Source organism: Balearica regulorum, chromosome 8, assembly GCF_011004875.1.
Source record: "Balearica regulorum gibbericeps isolate bBalReg1 chromosome 8, bBalReg1.pri, whole genome shotgun sequence".
Lineage (NCBI taxonomy): Eukaryota > Metazoa > Chordata > Aves > Gruiformes > Gruidae > Balearica > Balearica regulorum.
The window spans coordinates 12400803-12422307 of record NC_046191.1 but is presented as its reverse complement, the minus strand read 5'-3'; the positions used below and the strand labels follow the sequence as shown (position 1 = coordinate 12422307).

Sequence of the window (21505 nt, the reverse complement as noted above, 5' to 3'; positions counted from 1 at the left end):
CGTTGAGATATCTGGCTGCAAGGAACTTCACAGATCCCTGTTACTTTGCACTCTGCTGAAGAACCAGTCTGCTTCGTCTTGCCTTATTCTTGTGGCACAAAGCCCGCGTCTCTGTCTGACAGCGCAGTGCTAGAAAGGGACAGTGTGACCTTTGGAGCATTACTACCACGTAAGGATGGTGGAGTGGATGGAGGTAGCCAGGAGCTAACGGCGTAATGCTGATGCCTGTCTCAGCCTCTTAACTGCATTGCTTACACAGACGGTGACTCAGGGTCTGCCCCTGCTGCCGGTTAACCCTCAGATGACACAGGAGCAGATGGCATTAGCCACTTGCTAACGGAAGAGCAGTCATGCAAACGAGAGTTACAAGGATATTTCTCTAATAATGTCCTCTTTCTATTAATATTCCCAGACTTGCAGACCCACATGAGTCAAGGCCAGGAGCTAAGAGGGTCAGCTCCAGGTCGCTGACTGTGCCACTCAAAAGAAATCCTTAACCTTCAGGATGTTGTATTTTTATAAACAAGTTTCACCTCTCTCCTCTAATTCAGGCACATGGGATGCTGAGGCCAAAGCCTAATTCCGTAACTAGCATAGCAGATAAATCTCCATGGGAACAATTAGTATTATCTACACTTGATAAACAGTCTCATGCTAAATCTATGTCCCAAAGGGTGTCATATTCTACTTTAACAGATTTAATTAAAGTATATATTGTTCTGACTGAATAGTGAGGCACAGGCAGGACTGGTGCTATTTTTTTTTATAGGGGATGAACTGAGACCTTAGGTATTTTCATTGCTACCAGATCAATAATGAAGGTTTGATTTCTCTTTGGGGAATTTTCACAGCTTCTTCTGGTCCAGGAGATAAATTCTTGTAAAATGTTGCCCAGCAGTTGTGGTGGACCAGAGGCACTATTCCTTTTCTATTCCAGTGTGCTTGCAGAAAGCTGTTCTGGAGCTTTCATGGAAAGTGCAAGATAGATGCAACCTTCTCCTTGGGGAAACTGCACTTTTCTGAGACACATTCTTCAACTTAAGAGCAGAACAGAAGGCAGCATCACAAGGTATTTTACAAATGGGGAGAAGGAACAGCACCTTTTGAAAATGATTATGATACAGGTTCAGAAATTACCCCTGAGCATGTCTACCCTGGGCAGAGCTTTCTCACAGTGCATCCCACAGAACGTAGTAATTATTTCTGCCCAAAAAAAAGGCAACCCCATCTACTTCTCTGTCGAGCAGTTATCTTCTCCAGTGTTGCACACTACGTGTCTTTTCATCTTTTAGTTCAATACATTCTTTACTGCCTTGAAATCAAGCAGCAGACCTTTAGCAGCGACATTTGGACCCACCTAGCCTTGCAAATCTTCTCTTGTGAGTAAGAGCAGCATAAATGACATTTTACAGCAATCCATGGGCTAGTCAGCAATGTTTGGCAGCTTAGAGCCCTTGGGCCAAATTTGCTGCTGACTTAAGTAGTTACCACTGGGCCATGATGCAATCTCTAAATAGCATTCCTGCTTGAGCTCCCGGGCATCTTCAGCCGCACATGAATGACTGTTTCTGAGCCCTTACATTATTGTAAGGTTTGTGTAGAGGTCTTAACTAATGGTGCATAACATTTGAGAAGACAATGTATTATGGCAGGTAAAGGAACGTAGAACTGCTACAGCAACTGTGAAAAGGGGGGATGGTGGAGAATGCTTCAGGAGAACATTGCATATGCCAATTTCACTGTCTTTGGACACAAAATTCTGTGCATGGCAGTAAAAATCATCAACTGGTGTCAGGACTGAATCGAGGACTGTGTCCTGGCCTTTTCCAACGCAGAGCTATCAGGGAAAATCTGAGCTGAAGTGCCTGGCCGTCTCTTCCGCCTCCTCCTGCCACAGAAGAACAGCTCTGTCCCCAGCAGGTGCCTCATGTGCAGGCAGTTGATGGGTGAGTGTCTTCCCTAGAGCACACGCAGAAGCAGTTGGTGATACCTCTGTTAGGGAAGACTTCATCATGAGAAATCTCAGTTGAGAGGCAGCAGAACTCATCATGGGCTTTGCATCTTTCCAGCATAGCTCTTAATGATGGAAGTTTGGTTTTGTTCAAGTATGTGTTGGAGCACATGAAGGGAGGTCCCGCTGCTCCCTCAGGACACGCCTGACTTGCTTTCATCGGGAATATCTGGACCTGTGCTATTGCAATATCATTGCAAGGGGTGGTGCTGGGACAGACAGCAAAGCTACTAGGATGACTTGGAAGTCTGGTGCTCCTGTCTTTGTCGTGCCTAATTCTGTGGCAGAGCAGGGTGAAACCTGCCAACTGAGTATCTGATACTCCAGAACTATGAGAAGCGTTTCCTCATTTTAGCTTTTTGCACTCACTTTAGCACCCATCTGATGTGTATGTCTTTGGAGAAATTGATGAAAGCATAGGAGAAAATATCTTAAGAGGAGTCAGAGCAGAGAACTCCCTCCAGCCATCCTACTTTTGACAGCCTTTCCTGCATGTGGGGCAGCCAGCAAGGGCTTTGTCCCTGCAAACCTCTGTTATTTTGGTACTTGGTACTTATTTCTGCAGTTCATCCTTGAAGATTGGAGGATGTCAACAAACAAGACTCATTGCATCTCTTCTTCATTCCTGGCTCCTCACTGCTGTTCTGTTACCTGTTGGGAGTCTTTCCTCAGCAGCAAAAAAGCTGGGGCTCTTATTCCTGTCCCAACCTCCATGCAAAGTGACCTGACGAGGATTTGTAGCATGCTGCGGGTATCACTGTTTGGATAACACAAAAGCAGAGCTGCAGATTCCAGGCCTAGTCTGGTCCCTGTGCTCCGCTGTCGTTCAGATCTCTTTCCAGAGCTTCCCTCCTCCTCCCAGCTCCAGCACTAAATATTAGAGCAGTGCTAATCAGCTGCCCTTGTCCCAGTGAGCTGGCAGCATTCTGCAGATTTCTGCCACCTGCTAAAAAGGTGACTTGGAAGGAAAGTTTGGTCCTCCCTTGCTGCCTGTCTCAGCCTGAACAGCGGGCTCAGCTGGTGAAAAAATCTGTTTTACTTCAAGTAATTTTTCTTCCACAGAACTGTCTTCTCTCTCTGAAGGCTGCTGTTGGAAAGAGCACGTTTTACTCTGTGGTCTTTGCCAGTGGCATGTAATAGCTGCCATGGTGTAACATGCTGCAGCTCTGCCATTGCCAGTTTTTAGCATGCTGTGTCTCTGCACCACTACCAGAAATCCAGCACTCCCCTGCCATGCTGGACGGTCGCCTGGTGGAAGGAAACATGCTGGTTTATCACAGCTGGGGCACAACCTCTGGTCTCTCTGGTTCTCTACACCCCATTTGTCTCTGTCTCTGGGAACTGTTTGAGTTTCCAGCTTTGCAGAGGCAGCACCCAGGGTTTCGGGGTACAGGAGTTGTTCCAGCAGGATTGGGATCGAGGTTCCCAGGGCAGACAGGCTGTTTGGCGCAGCTGATACAGCAGTGCCATGGCTGCTGTGCCCTGGGGGAGATGGAGGTCCTACGTATCTGCAACAGGGAGCTGAGAAAATGTCATGAGCTGTGGGCCAGCAGGCCCAAGGGGGAAACCTGGGGGGGGGTGAGGGCTGCCTCGGGCCACCAACGGCTGCCTAGCAGCCCCTCACTGCAAGCACAGCAGCGAAAAGCAGCACTGATCTCCTGCCCACAGCTGGGTGCAGCACCAGCATCTGTTGTCATGGCAACGGGGTGTCACACCTGCAGAGCCGCTGTTTCGGGTACCAATTTGTGAGCCCTGTGCAGGATTTGTCAGATCACTGGTGAGGCGTGTAACCCCCCTCCAGTCACCTTGCTGGGAGGGGAATACTCTGCATTTACCAGTCGATCAGGCATCAGCTGGTAGACACGGGAGTGACACCAATTTAAAGCAGACGGGATTTTACACCAAAAGCATATTGTGCGTTGTAGCCTCGTGAGACAAGGAACAAAGACCCATTCATCTCCACACGAGGGCAAAGCACGGCCATCTGGATTCCTCCCCCAAACCGGCACTGAAAAGCAGCGCGTGTGGCACCACCAGCCTCACCACTGGTGTCGGCCACCCGGACTTTGCTGAGGTGACCCTCTCTGCTCCATCGCTGCAAGGCGCAGGGAACACAGCTCAACCCTCTGCTGGGGGTTGCTCTTCTTTAACTAAAGATTTATGGCTGTTTACGAAGCGCACAGTAGCTGAACCACCTGAGGGAGGGCCCAGAGCCAAATTGTCATCCCTAGCGCTGATATTTTGAGGGTGAGTTTTCGTCAGCAGCTGTCGGCTGCATGAGCGTGTCCTTTTCCTGTTTCAGATTCTGTACAATAGCCAGAGTGTGGAGGTGGACGGCCACTCGATGAAGAAACTCATAAGTGACCTCCAGCCAGACACGGACTATTCTTTTGTGCTAATGAATCGTGGGAGCAGTGCTGGGGGGCTCCAGCACCTCGTCTCAATCCGCACCGCTCCTGACGTCTTGCAAAGCAAACCCATCGCCACAAACAAGTACATACAGGAAGGAAAATTCACGCTCACCCTTCCCAAAGTCCAGACCACTGTGCCGGTTAGGTAGGTGCTGTGCCTGGGTGGAAAAGGCAGGGTGGGAGGCTAGAGATGGAAAAAAGGGCAAGGCAGACCTCTGCCAACCTGTGGATTTTGTAACCTGAGAGTGAATTTCCAAGCTGGCTGTGGTACAGAGCCAGGTATTTACCCGTAACATGGGATCACGCTGCTGGCTCTTTCTGAGCAAATATTTATGTGCAGTAAAATTAAGACAATTCTCTGACAGTTTGCCCTCACCCTGGTGGGTATACTCCAGATGCTACCAGCGAAAACACAGTTGAGGATCAGGAGGGGCTTTCTCTGACACTGTATAATATCTTTTAAATAAATAATGCCTAAAGCCTCAAGGAGATTAAAAAAGCGAGTTTGTGGAAGTCTTATTTGTTACTGTGGTATCCTTGTGCTGAAGCACAATTCCCCCAGGGTTCTTGCTACAATCCGATTATATAAATGTCCTTCTCACAGCTCCTACACCACCCTCTGGAGCACAGTCTGTAGATCTTCATTAACCTAATGAGCGCTAACGGGAGTATTCTCTTTTCTGGTGCAGCTGGAAAACCAGCCTCTTCCTACTGAACCCTTTTGCTGCTTAAGGGCACGGAGAGAAGCAGGTCATCCTTGGGAGGCATATGGCATGTGTTATTCGGTGACCTGCCAGAGAGATGACTTAAGGTCCAGTGCTTATGCTTTCCTTCCTTCCCAGGTGGTACTATATCGTGGTTGTGCCAGCGGATCAGAGCACCAGCAGCCCGACTGCTCGGTGGCGGACACCTGATGAGATGGAGCTGGACCAGGTAGGAGTCTGTAGCAGCTGCTGTAATGGAAGTGGCTCCCAGGTGGCCCGGCACATTTTGCCCTGGCCTCCTGGCAACAGCACGGGTGCAGCAACATAGGTGCAGGCTGTACATCAGAGATGGGGGGCTATGGGACTTGCGGTGTCCACTAAGCCTTTCTTGGCTGGTGACAGCATGTAGGAAGGAGGCCGGAGTCAAGCAAGGGAGGAGCCACCTCCCAGAAAGTGGTCCATCGGGAGACCACACCTGAGTGTCTCAGAGTTCTGACCAGGACAGATCCTGTCTCAGGTTGTACACTCTGTGCAGCCTTTTTCAGCTGAAGCAAGCGTGCTGATTTTGAAAACAAGCTAAGAGAGAAATCTGTTGTTTTCAGTTTATTAAACAGTTCTGTCAGGAGGCTTTTCCCTCTCTGGATAGGACGTAAGCCTGCAGTTTGGATAAAGAGTTTACTCAAGTATCTAACAAACCCTGCAAAGCTCCCTTCGCACTTGCTTGTTAAAGACTTTCAGCATTCACCAGCCCGTTCACCCCAAGATGCAGCTTATTCTGTGCAGGATTCTCCAACACCAGTAGCATGGTACATGTGCAGGTGTCAGAAGGGCCCCACAGAAGGAATTTGTGGGCTCTTTCTTCCCCACACACCACCAACCCCCGAAGTAATAAGGAAAAATTCCAAGAAATCACACACAGAAGGGTCCATTAAGAGAACAAAGTTGCAACCTTGAAGCACTCAGAAATTACAGCGTTAGAAGCTATAAGTCAGCCCTTGCTTATCATTAATCTTTAATTACATGATTGCACAGTCTTTTCCATGGGGTCCCAGCTCACGCCGTGTATGAGTGGATCTGTTCTGCACACGAAGCACAATTGTGCGCTGGAGAACCATCACCTGTAGGTCTCCTGCATCGTTTCATTGCAGAAGTTGGAAGATATCACAAGAAATAGAAGAGTAGGATGAGGAAGGATGATTTGGTTTTGAGCTTTAGGAGGTTGAAAGCTATTGAGAGAACTAGTTTCTATCTCTGTTTCACCCACTCCTGGGCAAATGATTTACAACAAAATTTTCGTTAGCAGCCACTGTCTTGTATGTCCTGGTTTTTTGGAGTGCTCAGTTTGAGATCCTGGAGCCTCATTTGCAAAGTCTAAGCATCCCCAGCTGCAGAGAAAGTCAATTGGAGCTCCACTGGATACAGTCAGTGCTAAGAAAAAAATGTTAAGTTTTCCTTAAAAACAAAACAAGCCGATGTCTTTTCAATTTGACATTCAAAAATAATGGGCATTTTTTACATTAATGTCCCTGCGTCTCTTCTCCATCTGTAAAATTAGGATAATCGCTTTCATCTCACCTCGTATGGGTGTTTGGAAGATAAGATCGTCAATGTCTGTGAAGCACTTGTAATATTGTAGTGATCAGCACCATAGAAAAGCCCACGAGGAAATTATTAATTTTGTCTTCAGAGCTGGATTTGAATAGTACGCAATAAACAAGGCCTTGGGCTGCATAATGCAAAGAAGAAAACAAAATATGGAATAGCTGCTCTTTGATTAAGCACTGTCTGTCCTGTGTATTGAACAAAGCAGAGGAGTTACAGAAAAGATAGTATGTGACCGTGCAGTCAAGGATTGTAACACAATGCACATACGTAAGACAGCTGAATTAATTTTGCACAGGCAATATTAATTTTCTAATTTTTCAGAATCTGAACTTTGCAAGCCTAGCATTTCTCTTGGTGCAGTCTTTTAGGGTGTGTGTTCCATATATAGGTGGCAGTAGCACCCTGCAACCTCAATCACAACTGGACCCCTATGGTTTCATGCACATACAGCTGTGCTTTCTGCCCCAGAGAGCCTAGCTGTAATTTCAGCCAAAGTACAAGAGAGGTGTGTGAGGACCAGACTCCACAGACTATCTTTCTGACTTTTCCCCCTGTGGTTACAAGGATATCTGTGAAACTGAGATTTCACCATCCCTTTTATTTCTTCATTTCTTCTTTCTGGGTTTTTTTTTTTTTTTGGTGATATTGCAATGACAAGCTATAGCTTTCCTAAATCGCTCCAATGTGAGTATTCATAAGAGGGCAGGGACGGGCTGTTGAGGGGAGAGAGTGGGGGGTGCCTTACCCAGCTTTTCCTCCTCAGAGGGAGTGAGCTCAGCTCAGCAGCATGGCTTTGTGTGCACATCACTGTCCCCAGCCCCACTGACGTTCCCTGTCTGCCCTGACAATGCTGCACTGATACATTCGTGTGTGAAATGTATTTCATGCCTCCTCCTTCATTTTAAATTAGAATTTCTGTTCCAAGCCTGATACTCGTTTTTATTCATTAGAAAAACATCTTTAAACATCTGAGAGTCTTTCTTAGCAGTGTAATTGAATTTTTGTGTGTTTATATCCTTTTGCATGAATTTGTGGCTGACTATGAAATTTGCCATTTTTACTCTGAACATCCCATGAAATCTGTTATCATTCTGTGTGATTTACACGAAGCTCTGCCTGCAACCCAGCAGCAGGTGAAATATCAAGGCACTGACAGAAGGGAAAGACACAGCAAATGTCACTTTTTCCCTATACATCAGTGTCAGCTGTAATTCACGTCCAGTGTCCATAGAGAGCATGAGCTGCTGCCCGTACCAATATTTGGACCACAGATTCCCTTGCCCGGTTCCCTCGCAGCCCGCTGGGATGCGTTAACTCGGGATGACAGGTACAGCCGGGCAGTCTCAGCCCCAACGTTCACCACATCAGGATCCCAGGGCTCAGGACTCTCCCAAAGCTGAGTTCCTGGCAGAGGTGCTTGCAGTGAGGGTCTGCAGGCGGGTGCCCCAGCAATGCCTAAACAGATAAGGCATCCCTCTGGTTTCTTTGTACCACCAATGTGTCCAAATCAAAACCAGTATCTTCTCCTCCGTTCCCTTCCACCCTGCTGAGTCCTACAACCAGTGAGGTGACAGCGTGAGGCGGTGTCACACTGGGCGAAGCAATAGTGATGCACCTTGTTTGTCCCCAGCTGCTGGAGGCCATAAGCCAAGGGAGTCAGAGCAGGCGCCAGCGACGCCAAGCAGACAGACTCAAGCCCTACATTGCTGCTCAAGTGGATGTGCTGCCTGAGACCTTCACCCTGGGCGACGAGAAGAACTACAAAGGTTTCTACAACAAGCCCCTGTCTCAAGACCTGAGCTATCGCTGCTTCGTGCTGGCTTCACTGGAGGATGGAGACACGGTAAGGACTTTCTGCTGGGGGAGCAGAGCCTTTCCTAGCAGAGCTGAGATGGGCTCAGTGCAGGAAGGGTGAACAATTACTGCAAGCTAGGATTTCTCTGAAGAAATAGCTGGTCTCAACTAGCTGAGGCAGCCGTGGGAGTTGACTTGATAGATGGTATTTTTGGAGGGAAGTGGCACGTATGTTTGACATAACAGATGAGAGTGGAGGGCAGTGTCAACACATGCGTTCTACACCAGCTCGGTTGTGGCTTGCTGGGCTGTGCCCAGAGCAGAGCTTGACACGTGGTTGGGATGGGATAGGTTCTCATTTTGCTTTGGTTCAAGTACGTGCCTGTGGAAAATAGCCCCTTGAAATCCTACCCTGCACAATGGCTGATGAGGCACTGCGGTGAACAGGATGCTCCCCCTGCAAACCTGCCTTCACAGGCTCTTCTCTCGCCGGAATCTCACTTTCAGGTGACATCTGGAGAAGCAAACCTGCCTCCCATCGCAGTGGGTTGTCAGCAGGGCAAAGCTGCACGCTTGCCTGCTGCAAAGGGATTCTTGCTCCTGTGTCTCTCCTTGCTAGAGGCAAATGGGCCATGCCTTTGTCGGCATCGTGCTGCCAAGCACACGGGGCCTGGGCACGTGAGGAGGAAGGGAGTAGCTGATGCAATAAGCAGGGAGCAGCACGGTGAGACCTGTGCATCAGTGTCCAGCTGTAAACACAGAGGGCAGGAGTGGTGGTGGCGGCGGTGGCAGCAGCCGGTGTGTAAATAATGGAAATAATAGAGATGCACAGAATCCTTTGGTCGGCTTCCAAGCTGCGGCTTCCTTCCTCAGCCTTGTTTGCTTGTAATGGCTCATTAGGGCTGATCAAGTTCTTCATTACTCATCCAGCTCACATGTTCTTGTGGCAAGATGTGTACACTGGTGAGGGAAGGAGGCTCACAGATTAACTGCAAGGTAAGGCAGAGGCCTCGGGATGTGCTATCCTGGCAGTCCCTGTCAAGAAGAGATGACGTTAACTAGTTGTTCCCAGACCATCATCATCATCTCCTCCCTCGCATAGATCTGCCACAGCCCTCCAGTGAACCACCAGCCAGCAGAGTTACTACTCTCTGCTCCTAGAGACCACCTTTCTGCATCCCCCGCTGCATTGCACCCATTTTCATTTGAAGTATGAGGCACTCTGTCCAAGGCTGTGCACTATCTCCCCCACTCAGCTCCTTTTAAATCGCTTGCTGTGTCTCTGGTGTCAGCAGGCGAGCGTAACATTGCCATTCTTCAAAGGCAAAGGGGACTGTGGTTGAAATACCATCTCTGAGAGCAGGGGCACCTGCACCTCGCAGTCTGCCTTTGGAAATGCCACCAAGATAACAGTCCTTCTGATCTCTTTTGCTTCTGTCTTCTCTTGGAAGGAGGAATTTCCAAAGTGTGTCTGCAAAAATACGAATCTTTGCCTCTTGCACAAAGCTTTGGAGATGGACACACGTGTTACCTTGCTGCATGCTCCTTTCCCCCCCACCTAATGCAGCTTGACCTTTCTGGGTAGTCACAGGCAGAGCCTTTGTGCCTTCGTCACAGAGTAGCCGCTTGCCCATACAAAGGGAAGCCCCAGGCCTTCTGCCCCATCCTCTCACCACCGATGTAGCATCTTCCTGTCTCTGCCATGCTCAGAGCTGTTGCTGACTCCCTGCCCTGTTGTTTGAATTGGATGAAGAAGCGTAGGAACAGGCCAATGGGTTGCAGTGGTCCTGTGCAGACTTTCTCTGGGAACAGAGCTGAACTGGGAGCCAGCAGTTATTTCAGGGTCATTGAAACAGGGTCTCACAGGGCTGAAAGGTTTCACAGACAAAGCAGCAACCACCCCCGATGCTCCCAGTGCAGCCAGCGGTATCTCTGACTGCTGATAAATCTGAGGAGAGCAGCTAGGATGCTGCACCTGTGCGTGCTGCCAGAAGGATGTTACAGATAAGAGCATTTTCTGTACTCCATGCATGTTTGAAACCAGGCTGGCTGGGATCAAGGGCACCTGTGAGAGGAGATCAAGATGTGCATTTGTGTGACACCAGCACACTTGATTTTTCCCTTTCTTCTCCTATGCACACAGACATGAAGTGCGTGTTTAAACTTCGACCTTAAAGCAGGCGATTTATAGATCCACAGGCACCTCTTCAGTGACCGAAACTTTCTGTGGCAGGAGCAGAGCGTTTCTGGCTCCCTAATGCAGGGCAGCAGGTGCTGCTCAAAAGCCACAGGCACTGAACTGATACAGCTCTGGCCCTCTCTAATAGGGGGAAAGGATTTCTTTTTGCAGCATTTAACCCTTCTGACCCAGCAAGGCTGAGGGACAACACAGCTCCATCAGCCTTAGCAACAGCAGCAGAACAAGCCAGGTGCAGTGTCATTTTTCTGCAGGAAGGGTTTGGGTCTCTGCTAATTCTGTCTTGCTGGTGGGGCTAGAAAGCTGTCCCTCTGGGTTATAAATCACTGGGCTGCCAGATTGCAGAAGTCTCTGGAAAGGAACCTGTGAGCATGAGCCCCTTTCCAAGGTCTGTTTATCAGGGCTGAGACATCAGGTAGAAAATGTTCCTGTCATTTCGTTGCTTTACGAAAACCGCCTAGCCCAGCAGGGGTTTTCCTAATATAGCCCTGTCCTGGAGAGATGTGTTGATATCAGCACAGCAGGTATTATAAACCACTCGGGAATAATCAGCCAGCCCCACTGTGCAATTGGTTGGGATTCAAAAGCTTGTGATTTGGCTCTGAGAGAATCCAGGGCTGGCAAGTGGCTCTTAGCTGGGCTGCTCTAGTTTGGCACCTTAAGGCCAGGTCTGCTAGCCAGAAGGTTGCTGGCACTGGGAGTGTTTCACACCAGGAAGAGACTGTTTCCACAGCGTGACCTCCACTGATGCCAAGGGAGGGAGGATCCCGTGGTGTGCTGTCGGGGCTTGAGAAGCATGACCATTCCCTGCTAGCCAGAGGCAAGGGGAAACCTCGGCATTTCAGGGATGTAGCTGTTGCTTTAGCATAACGGACATTTCCTTTTTTCTCCCTCTCCTGCCGATGCTGTTCAGAAGAGATATGCAGCCAGCCCCTACTCGGATGAGATCGTGATGGAAGTGGCTTCAGCAAAGCAGCAGGATGAACCAGAGATGCTGTGGGTGATGGGACCTGTCCTGGCTGTGATACTAATCATCATCATTGTCATTGCTATACTCCTCTTCAAAAGGTGAGATCCAGTTATGGCATGAGCACTATAGGTGGTGGCACCTTCAAGACCCTCCTTGTAGCCTTCAGATATGGGGTACTCTGATAGACAGTCCTTTGTGGTCATGGGGAGGAGGAAGGTCTCCACCTGGCACAGCAGAAGGCTGCTTTATAAAGAAAGCAGAAGGGCTGGGTATGCAGAAGGTAATTAATATCAGCCCCAGGACACAGAGCTGCTGTGGATTCTGGAAACGTGTGAGCAGTGGGACAGAGGAGAGCAGCTTTGTCCCTAAAGCCAGTCCGACCGCTCTCTGGTGTCACAGCTTGGATTTGCAGCCTAGAGGACATCTGTAGTACTGATTTTCTGTGGAAATTGCCTGCTTGATTTCTGGCAGGTGCCCCCACTGCTGTGAATTTTGAGTGGGGAACACAGTCTTGGTGGTGAGTACAGGGCATGGATGTGACAGGCTGAAACCAGAGTAGGAACTCTCTTTTTGAGGCTACCAGATCAGGACCATCCACGCTCTTGTGCTCCCTGCTGAAGCAACCACCTGCTTTTGCGTAGCAGAGCAGTCCTGCTAGAGCTGTAACTGTAGTGTGAGATGATTGTTAGTCCTCCCGAGGAGCCACAGGTTGCATTTGCATGTGTTCGGGTAGCCTGTTCAATTACAGTAGGTCATTCTCTATCAGCTCAGCTCCAAGGTTCTGCTCCTCCTGGACTCTCTATTTACATATGTATCTGTAGCTCGGGGAAGGGAGCTGGCTTTGTTGTCTGATTAAATGGAGCTCTGCTGTGCATGTGCAGTCAGTGCCTTTCTGTGTCAGTGATCATCTCCTTTCTTCTGTTTCTGCTTTTCCCTGGATCTAGTAAACAAGAAAGGTAGGAATCCATTTTATCTTCTTCTGCTGCTAAAATTTCAAGTCTATTTCCCTTTTTAAAAATCAAGTCTGAAGCTAGTAAGGAGCATCTTTGTTTTTGGGAGCACAGGGCATGCCAGCCCTGGGGGTTTACAAAGACTTTGTTTCCTCAAAGGTATCAGCCTTCTAGCAATTGTCAGCCTCTCACAGCTCTTAGGGAAACAGTTCCAACATAAAGACTTCCCAGATTGTTTTTGCAATTAAATTAAAAATCAAAAAAATGACAACACCAGCAGTTACAGGTATTTCTTTGTTTTCTCAGTCACTTCAGGCTGAGAGCTGTTCAGTCAAGAATGCAGGTGCATTCTTGCTATTTATCATGAGGAAGCTTTGAGGGAATACCAGGCAATTGTAAGAAGCAAAGTGTTTGCTGGTCTTTAAGGAGAGAAGATAGCCCCAGGGGGAATTTCTATACCTGTCCCCATTTTGGCTTAGCCTTGCATTGTCCCAGAGTCTGGTGTGGATGGAGCACCAGGAAGCAGCACCAGCCTGCTGTGCTCAGACCTGACATTCATGTCCCTGCTGTGTCCTAGCCCATGCAGCAGCAGCATATTCCCTTCCAGCACCACACAGAATGATGCTGTGTTTTCCTACAGTTGTTTGCTGTCCAGCGTCTCTTTGGAGGCATCTTCTCCCAAAGCTATCTGTGCAGCATATTCACAGTGTCAAATCTACAATGGGAATGAAGTGAAGCTGAGTAGCAGTGGATAGCTTGGGGTCTGGAGGTTTGTTTAGCAGTTGTCCTGACTAGGCTAATGAGAGAGACAAACATTAATTATGTGCTGTGCCCATTCCCCAGAAAAGCTGGGACACTTTGTTCAAGGGCTCAGGGACATGGCACATCCTGCTGTGCTCCTGATAGGAGAAACACTGCTTTATTTGTTTGCTATGTATTTTCCTTTCTCTCTATCAATGCTCTCAGTCCTTCAGCTCTTTTGTCTCAGTCCAGGCAGCTAGAAGGCTTCTGAGATGTTGAGATGACTCAGAGTAGCCTAAGACTCGCAAGCTGGTCCTCCCCATTGAACAACTCCAGTGTTTGATGCAGCCATGGGCTGCAGATGGAGCTTGCTCACAGTCTGGGTCACAGAAGGAATTCGGGTTTCACTCGTGATTTATGCATGGAATTTTCCCTAATTGCTTCTCACTAGTGCCAGCGCAGCATGCACAGCTCCCCGTGGAAGTGATAGCACCCTGACAGAGTATTTCTTGATCATGCGTGGCTCAGGATCGCCACCATCCAGAGATGCAGCTGCCTCTGTGCAGAACCTGGCAACCCTTCAGGGTGCTTTGAAATGCCTCACAGGAGGGTAGAAAGCAGAGACTGGCCGTTGCAATTTGCAGGATGGTAAATGTGCTAGCATTTGTGCAGACTAGCAGTGATGCAGCTCCCTCTCTTCCAGAAACATCAGGTCAGCAGAGGGGTTCACTGTCAGGCAAAATCCATTTTGGGGCTGTAGCCAAAAGACAAAATCTTTGCATATTGCTGCATGCTCAGCATGTTGGCAAAGCATCAGGGTCAGCACAGGCTCAGAACAGAGTACTGCTGTCCTGCTCCTGGCCAACACCCCTCTCTACTGCATGGGTGTATATCCACTGTACTTGTAATGTAGAGCAACAAGTGGGACTTAGAGAATCGCTAGAAACCCTTCTTGCAGTACTAGATTTTCCTTAATATTCACTTGTCCACTTTTTGATTGGATCTGTCCCTGCTTTGCCTGTGAATTCCAGCAAGAGCCTGAGGTGGTGGCATTGCTCTAGGCATAAATATAGCATGAAGAGACAACAGTATATTTTATTGTTCCATTAATACACGCCTTGGGTGCCTTCAACCATTCAAGACATGTATTAATGGCCCAATAAAACACACCCTGAAGAGCCTTTATACTATTATATTACAGCATTCTATATTTAAATATTTCTAATATTTGAAAAAAAATTTTATTATATCCTTCCACTACAGGAAATAGTTCCTAGAGAGGGTAAGAGGAAACAACGTCTTGCATTTATCTGTTTTTTCTCTAATAAATATTACGCAGACTATCACATTTCAAAGTGCCTCACTAATCAAACCTCTGCCATCGCTTAAATATGATCCTTCCTGTTTCATAGATGGGAAATTGGCGGCATGGAAGAGGATGTGACTTGCTCAGAGCCCAAGGGAGCTGGGTATCTGGGTTGCAGGGACCCAGACTCCTTCCCAGGGTGGTTTATGCCAGTCTTTGCCAGAGCTCACCTGCTTGTCTCTGTCCACAGGAAAAGGGCACACTCCCCCTCTTCCAAGGACGAGCACTCCATCGGCCTGAAGGACTCACTCTTGGCCCACTCCTCTGACCCAGTTGAGATGAGGCGGCTCAACTACCAGACTCCAGGTAAGGAGCAACTTAACCCCCTTGTGCCCCACCTCCTCCGGTTTCCCTTCGCCAGGTCCCCATGCCAGAGAAGGAGTTGCAGTCCTCCCCCCCGCCAGCAGCTCTGCAAATTCTCAGTCACAATGGCACAGAGAGGGCTTAGACCAAGGATATCCAGGTGTCCACTCTCTGGTCTGCAAATCCTTCTCCCTGGCGCTGTCACTGCAAGCACACAAGGCTGGGGAACCTGGACAGGAACAGCCTAGCGTGTGGTGTGTGTCAGACATTACGTGAAGCTCGCCGCAGTTGTCCTGAGCCGGGAGGAGCCTCCACGTAGACTTGGGAGAGCTCACAAGTGCGCACACCTGCGTTGGTCCCGGCTGCTGCACTGGCTTGGTTCAGGCTGAGATTTAGCGCTGAGCACCACTGGTGCAGTGCTGGCCACAGGGGCTGCATCTGGGAGGATCAGGAGGTACAGAGCACCCTTGTACTGTTGAGGGCATCCCAGCAGCTTTGTCCCAGGATCTTTGGTGTGCCGACTCTCCTGCTCTACTCAGCTAAGGGTGAAGAGCTACCTGCAGCCTACATTGCTCCCTGGTCAGTGCTGCGGCCCTGTGAAGGGTGCTGCTGGACACGGTGGTCTCAGCGCAGAGGATGATAGTTCAGTAACAGCTGTTGCTTTCTGCATGCAACTGTTTGGTGCAGAGCACCTCGTCATGCCCGCACTGGCCTGTGGTGCGGTGGGGTGTAGCTAGTTTGCCAGCCCATGGAGGCAGCTGTACTTCACGCTGCAGAAAGGTCTCGTGCTGCTGCTTTTTGTCTGTATGTCTCTGATGGCACCAAAAGCACGATACCTGTCATTGTAGTGATCAAAGACAGGCTCACCCCAACTTGCTCAGAGCCTTTCAGAGACTTCAAGTCCTAGATGAAGTGGGGGAGCGCTTGGGCATTTGTGATGGAGGGAGCAATTCAGCAATCAATGAGGCACATACGGCTCTCTTCTAACTTGCAGCTCCTCCTAGTCTGTAACCTACTTTCCTTTTCCTTCTGCTGCTCATTCATCTAAGAGCTTTCATCTAACAGGAGAGTTTTGAAGGGACCATTTCCTGATGTAAACCTGCAGTGTCTGGGAGGGAGGGTAAGAGAAGCCTTTCCTGTTGCCGCTCGCAGCGGTCTGGCTCAGACCTGGGGTGGGCTTCACCAGCATATCTCCCTCTGTGCCAGCGCAGCTGTCAGAGATCCGTAGGTAATGCATGTCCCACACAGGACCAATAGCAAACCTCACAGGTAGGATCGAGCGACCACCTGGCAGTTACCAGCAGACCTGACCAATTAATTGGCCACAACGCAGCAGCGTGGTATTGCAGTGTGGGAGGAACGCTGTGGGGAGCAAGCAGGGAGGCACTTACGCTAGAGGAAGAACATCCAAACAGGCAGATCACTGGGAGCAGCACTAGGTGGGGGGCCCAGACACAGTCAGCAACAGCACTCCACTTTGAGGAGGAACAAGGTGTTGAACAGGGCTGCTCCAGGACACCTGTGCATGGGGACAGGCCTCTGTTGACATGTCTCCACTGCCCAGGGACACAAGAGCCATCTTTGCTGTGTGCTCATGCTTTACATTGCATGAAGGAGTTTGACAGGTCAGGCTTGCATCTGCTCCCATCCAGCAAGAGATCAGCGTGTTTGCAACAAGAGCATCCCTTGCTAGAGCTGTAGAAAGGGTCAAGAGCTGCCATCAGAGAGAAGAGGGATCCAGGAAATTTTGTCTTCCCACCTGTGCCTAAGAATGGGCCATTCAGAAAGCTTGCAGAGCTCTCTGGAGAGATAAAAACAACCCAAAGTGCCCAGTTCACTAGAGACAGCAGCGGTGCCCTGGGATGCTGCTAGCCAGCGCTCTCCCACCAAGTGACAGCACTGTGTTCTTCTCCCTTCCTCCCCCTCACATCACTTGTGAGGCTCTGTGGGGCGGAAGCGGGTGCTGTGTGGCTAGAAATGACTGTTCCAGCTCCTGATGAGCTTGTCCTCATTAATGAGGAGGCATGAAAACCACTGAGCCCAGTGGGCCCATGCTGTTGCCCCTGTCACCCGCCCGAGGTTGAGGCGGTGCTGCGGTGGATGCGTTGACAAGAGGTGCTGGCCACCAGCCCTGCACGCTTCGGTAGCTGGTCTCCCTGCTGGAGTGTGCTGGGCAGGGAAAACTTGTTTAATGCATCATTAATTAGGCTGCTGTTATTAAATATTAAGCTTTCTCATTTTTGTGGTTTTTACTTCAGACAAGGGTTATTTCCCCTATTGTTGGCCTCTCTGTACTAACATACCACTGTGCCAAGTCACTGAAAGGATCCGGGACCAGGCAGTGTCCCAGTACACCATGAAATGAGGCTGAGTTGCACTGCCGATGAGCTGCGAGCGAGCTGTAGGCTCAGGGACGCTGAGTAGAGGTTGCAGGGGCTGAGTGCAGTCCTCCTGGCCGCCGAGCAGCACGGATGTCCCCTGTACCTGCCATCCACCTGCCCTTGCTGACTGCCCTTAGGCGCTGGGCCGTGGACAGCGGTGTGCAGTGAGAAGTGTACCTCTTGGTGTTAGATGACCTGTGTGCTCACTCCCCTGCCAGTACCTCCAGCCCAACGTGTTTGTCAGCATCAGGGGATGGTGCTGGCTGGAGCCAGAAGCCCGGTGTGTGATGGCCAGCTGCAGAGCAGCCACCAGAGCCAGGCAGCCGGTCCTGTGCAGGAGGGAGGCTCCTGGTGCTGTGGCAGATGGTGCTTTCCTTTGCATCTTCATCTCTTTGTCTTTCCATTTCTGAACCTCTGCGATGATGACTAAAGGCTAATGGGATTTCTGTTCTTGCCCCGTTTCTTTTCTTTGCAGGTGCCAGTGTCCCCAGTTGCCCGAATATCTCAAGTTAGTTTTAACTCCTGTATTTATCTTTTGACACCTTTTGCTTTTTCTTTCCCTTTCTCTCTCGTCTCTGTAATTTTTGTTTCAATGTCATGAAGGTCACCCTCACTCACAGCAGACTGTAGAACGGCAGTGATTTCACTTTCTGACATGATGCGTGGGGCCAAGCTCGGGTACTGTTTGCACGGCACTACAGCAGCTCACCACAGCACCGTGCAGAAGGGAAGGCCCTGGGTGCTGGGCTGCCAGGATGCTCCAGTGGCAGCTCTTTGCCTGCTCCCAGACCTCCTGCCCCTCACAGTGGTATACCAGGCCTGCAGCTGGCCCTGCATGGGGACAGAGAACCTTGGCCATTCTGCAGAGAGTGGCCAGCTAAAAACTTCTAATGGACAAATTGAAGGGTGCTCCGCAGCCCAGTGGTTGAACACACTCTCCTCAGGCTTCCCTAGGCTGGGTTGCCTGTGCCCAGAGTTAGGCAGAACGGATTCCCAAAGGATGCTTATCTTCTCTGAACTGTCGTGCAGTTGGTCTGCTTGGCAGTGTTGGCACCAGAGTCCCAGTGGGTCTCTCCCTTTGGGGAGACCCCATGTATTTCTAAGCAGAGATGAGTGTCTGCAGCTCTGCTGTGGTCCATGGCTCTGCTGTACTTCATACATAACCACGCTGGGATAAGCACATACTGTGGCTATGTTCCAGCCTCTTTCTTCTTCCAGCCCCACACTTCTGCCTTGGTCCCACACTGTTCTCCTCATTCAATTGTTCATTTCTACCAGCCCTGCACTGCAAAGGCTGCTCCTGAGCTACAGCCTCTGGAGCTCTGGCTCTGGCACCAATGATCAAATTGTGCAGAAATTAGAGCATCGTCTTTGTGGGCCTGCTCAACCACCTTGGAGATCCTGATGGGTGAAGTGGGCAACAGAGGACCATTTGCAGGAGGACCTCAGCACAGGGCAGGAGAGGGATCTTTCCTTCTCCATCTGTCCATGTATTCTCAGGCCATCCGTGGATAGCTCTGCGCTGTCAAGTGCTGGAAGGACGAGTGTGTGTTGGATTTGGTCTTGCCGATACACAGCGATGTCAGATGCTTTTGGCAGAGGTGTGAGGAGCCCTGCTGTGCAGCGGCTGTGGTGTAACACTTCCATGTTATCACCTAGTGACTTGTCACCACTGTGTAAAATGCACGTACCCAGCCTGGGGACTGCTCCATCACCTCAGCGGCCCATCACTGCCATCTGTGGCAGTGTTCAGGCTCCTGAGCGATTGAGAAGCTCCTGGCCATGCTCCAGCCTGTCTCCCTGGGTGTGAATCAACAGCTTCAGCCTATTAATAATCTTTATTACCCACGTGGGGTTTCTGGGAAACCCACAGAGCAGCCAATGGAGTCATGAGCCCTAGGATATGGATGAGCCAGGCTTTGGATGAGATGTTTCACAGCCACGTTTCTGCCAGTTCACCATCTCTGCTTCAGAGTAAGAGGTTGTGATGCTTGAGCCCTGAATTGCAGGCCCCCAGTAGGGCTCCTCCCAATCCCACATGTGTACCCCCACAGTACCCATCCCTTGTGGGATCCCCAGGCCTCTCCCCTGTGCCCAGAGTGAGCCATACTGTGCATCCCTGCTTTAGACAGGGCAAGACTTCTGCCATGGCTTGAGCTGCATCCCAGCTCGCAGCAGCTTCCCAGAAGCTGCTGTAGGGCACATCACTGCACATGGTGCCTTGCACAAGCCAGCCCAGTGGAGCTGGATTTGGGCCCTGGAGCTGGCTCTGCCGCCGGAGCACCACTGAAAACCAGTGAGTTATGCAGCTGCGGGCAGAGCTGCTCCTCAGCTCTCGGAAAGCTGTGCGATCTCCGACCAGGGGAGCAGCTATCCTTCCATGGGACCCTTCCCATCTTTCTCCAGCTCCCCAGAGGCTGGGGCAGCACCTGCCTACCCAAAAAGCTGTGCACATATACCACAGAGGTTTCCCATGGTGCAGGTCTGGGCAAGTTTCTTGTAGGCTAATGCCATTGCTAGGGGTAAGCGAGAGGATCAGCCTCAGCCCTTGGTGGTGAGAGCACCAGAGAATCAGTGTGTTCAACTCCAGCCCGCACGGGAGCCCAGGAAGCGCATTGACAGCGTCTCCTCGACCCGTTCCTGCCGGGGGCTTGCCCGAGCCCCTGCCCGCTGCGTGGCCTGCTCTGTGTGCCCAGTGGCTGTACTGTCCGAGCATGCTCACCCGGTCATGCACATTCTGCACATCACCTTTCTTTTTTGTTTCACCGAACCATGTGCTCTGAGAGTGTGTGCAGCATGCCGTGTGATCTCACCAACTTCCCATCCATCCCGCCCAGAGCTTCACATAGTCACACGTGTCCGCCTTGCACCCACCTTTTGGGTTTGCTGTGCACATGCTGTTGTCAAGCCTTCCTCAGCTGTGCAGAGCCGTAACCGTTTTCCTCTCCCTCCTCCCTCCTTGTCTTGCTCTCAGGCATGCGTGACCACCCCCCCATCCCCGTGACGGACCTCGCCGACAACATCGACAGGCTGAAAGCCAACGACGGGCTGAAGTTCTCCCAGGAGTACGAGGTGAGCGTGAGAGCATGCCGGGCAGAGGGGGCAGAGTGATGCTGGCCAGGACCCCCAGCAGAGAGGGCTTGAAAGCTGAGCCGTGCCTCCCCCGCACTGGCATTGCCTGCGCGGGCCCCGAGCCAGGCCTGGGAACTTGCCAGCTCTTCCCTGCCAGCCCCAGAGCGGTGGGAACTCGCCTTGAGCAATTGAAGTATGGCTTGTGCAGGGAAAAGGCCTTGGAGCTGAATGCACAGCAGCCCACCACGCTCCCACCATGGTTATGGTCTTAGGAGTGAATGGAAGCTCGTGTCTACCCGCCTGGGCTGTCACTGTTTACTTTGTTGCTTTGCTCCACGAGGGCTGCCCTCCATGCAGGTTGGCTGAGGTATTTTGAATCCACAACATCCCATGGCCCTTCACTTCCATCTGCATTCAAAGCTTTGCTTTCTGTGCCATCCTCCACTGCTGGTGAACAGGCATTTGGATTTTCATTCCTGCTTTCCCAACCTACTCTCCCCTGCACACTGCTGAACTGTGCTGGCTTTAGCCTGTGCCATTCAGAACCTCTGCCACCGGAAATTCCACTAATGTCCCTCTGCCCTGGAGCAGTCCCAGCTCCCCTCCCTGAATGGAGCTCTCTGCCTGTGCCCTGCAATCCTGAGCTGCAAACTCCCCATCACTGCCAAATCACACTCCCGTCCTCCACCACATCTCTGGTGGAGCCCCTGGATAGGTACAGTCCGCACCCTCTGCCGATGCTGCCTTTGCTCACACTGAGGCAGGTGCTGGGCGTTTGGTGAACTGCCCCCATCCTGCGCTGCACCTCTCGCAGCCTGACCCCCTCCATCCCCATCCTCCTCTGAGGACAACTTGCCGAGGGGGTGCACATGTGGAGGGGAAGGGGCTGACCTGCACAAGGACTGCCTTGCCTTTCTCTCCACTCTCCAGGCTGGATGATTAGGTTGAAAACTTGTAAAAGTCGGGGAAAGTTCCTTTGCAGCCGTGAGATCAGCAGTGG

The 21505-nt window shown here is 50.6% G+C and overlaps 1 protein-coding gene across 22 annotated transcripts in view; it reads left to right on the top strand.

Moving 5' to 3' along the window:
* Positions 1-21505, top strand: part of PTPRF (protein tyrosine phosphatase receptor type F) — a 389399-nt gene that overhangs the window by 342145 nt on the left and 25749 nt on the right. For 13 of the 22 annotated variants that reach the window (XM_075759629.1, XM_075759626.1, XM_075759624.1 and 10 more), the window contains 7 exons: positions 4314-4567; positions 5265-5355; positions 8362-8574; positions 11636-11790; positions 14940-15055; positions 17909-17941; positions 20408-20505. In XM_075759629.1, the coding sequence (XP_075615744.1) occupies positions 4314-4567; positions 5265-5355; positions 8362-8574; positions 11636-11790; positions 14940-15055; positions 17909-17941; positions 20408-20505 (960 nt within the window). The remainder of the gene's footprint in view (positions 1-4313; positions 4568-5264; positions 5356-8361; positions 8575-11635; positions 11791-14939; positions 15056-17908; positions 17942-20407; positions 20506-21505) is intronic. The other 9 variants (XM_075759638.1, XM_075759646.1, XM_075759642.1 and 6 more) reach the window with 1 other exon arrangement.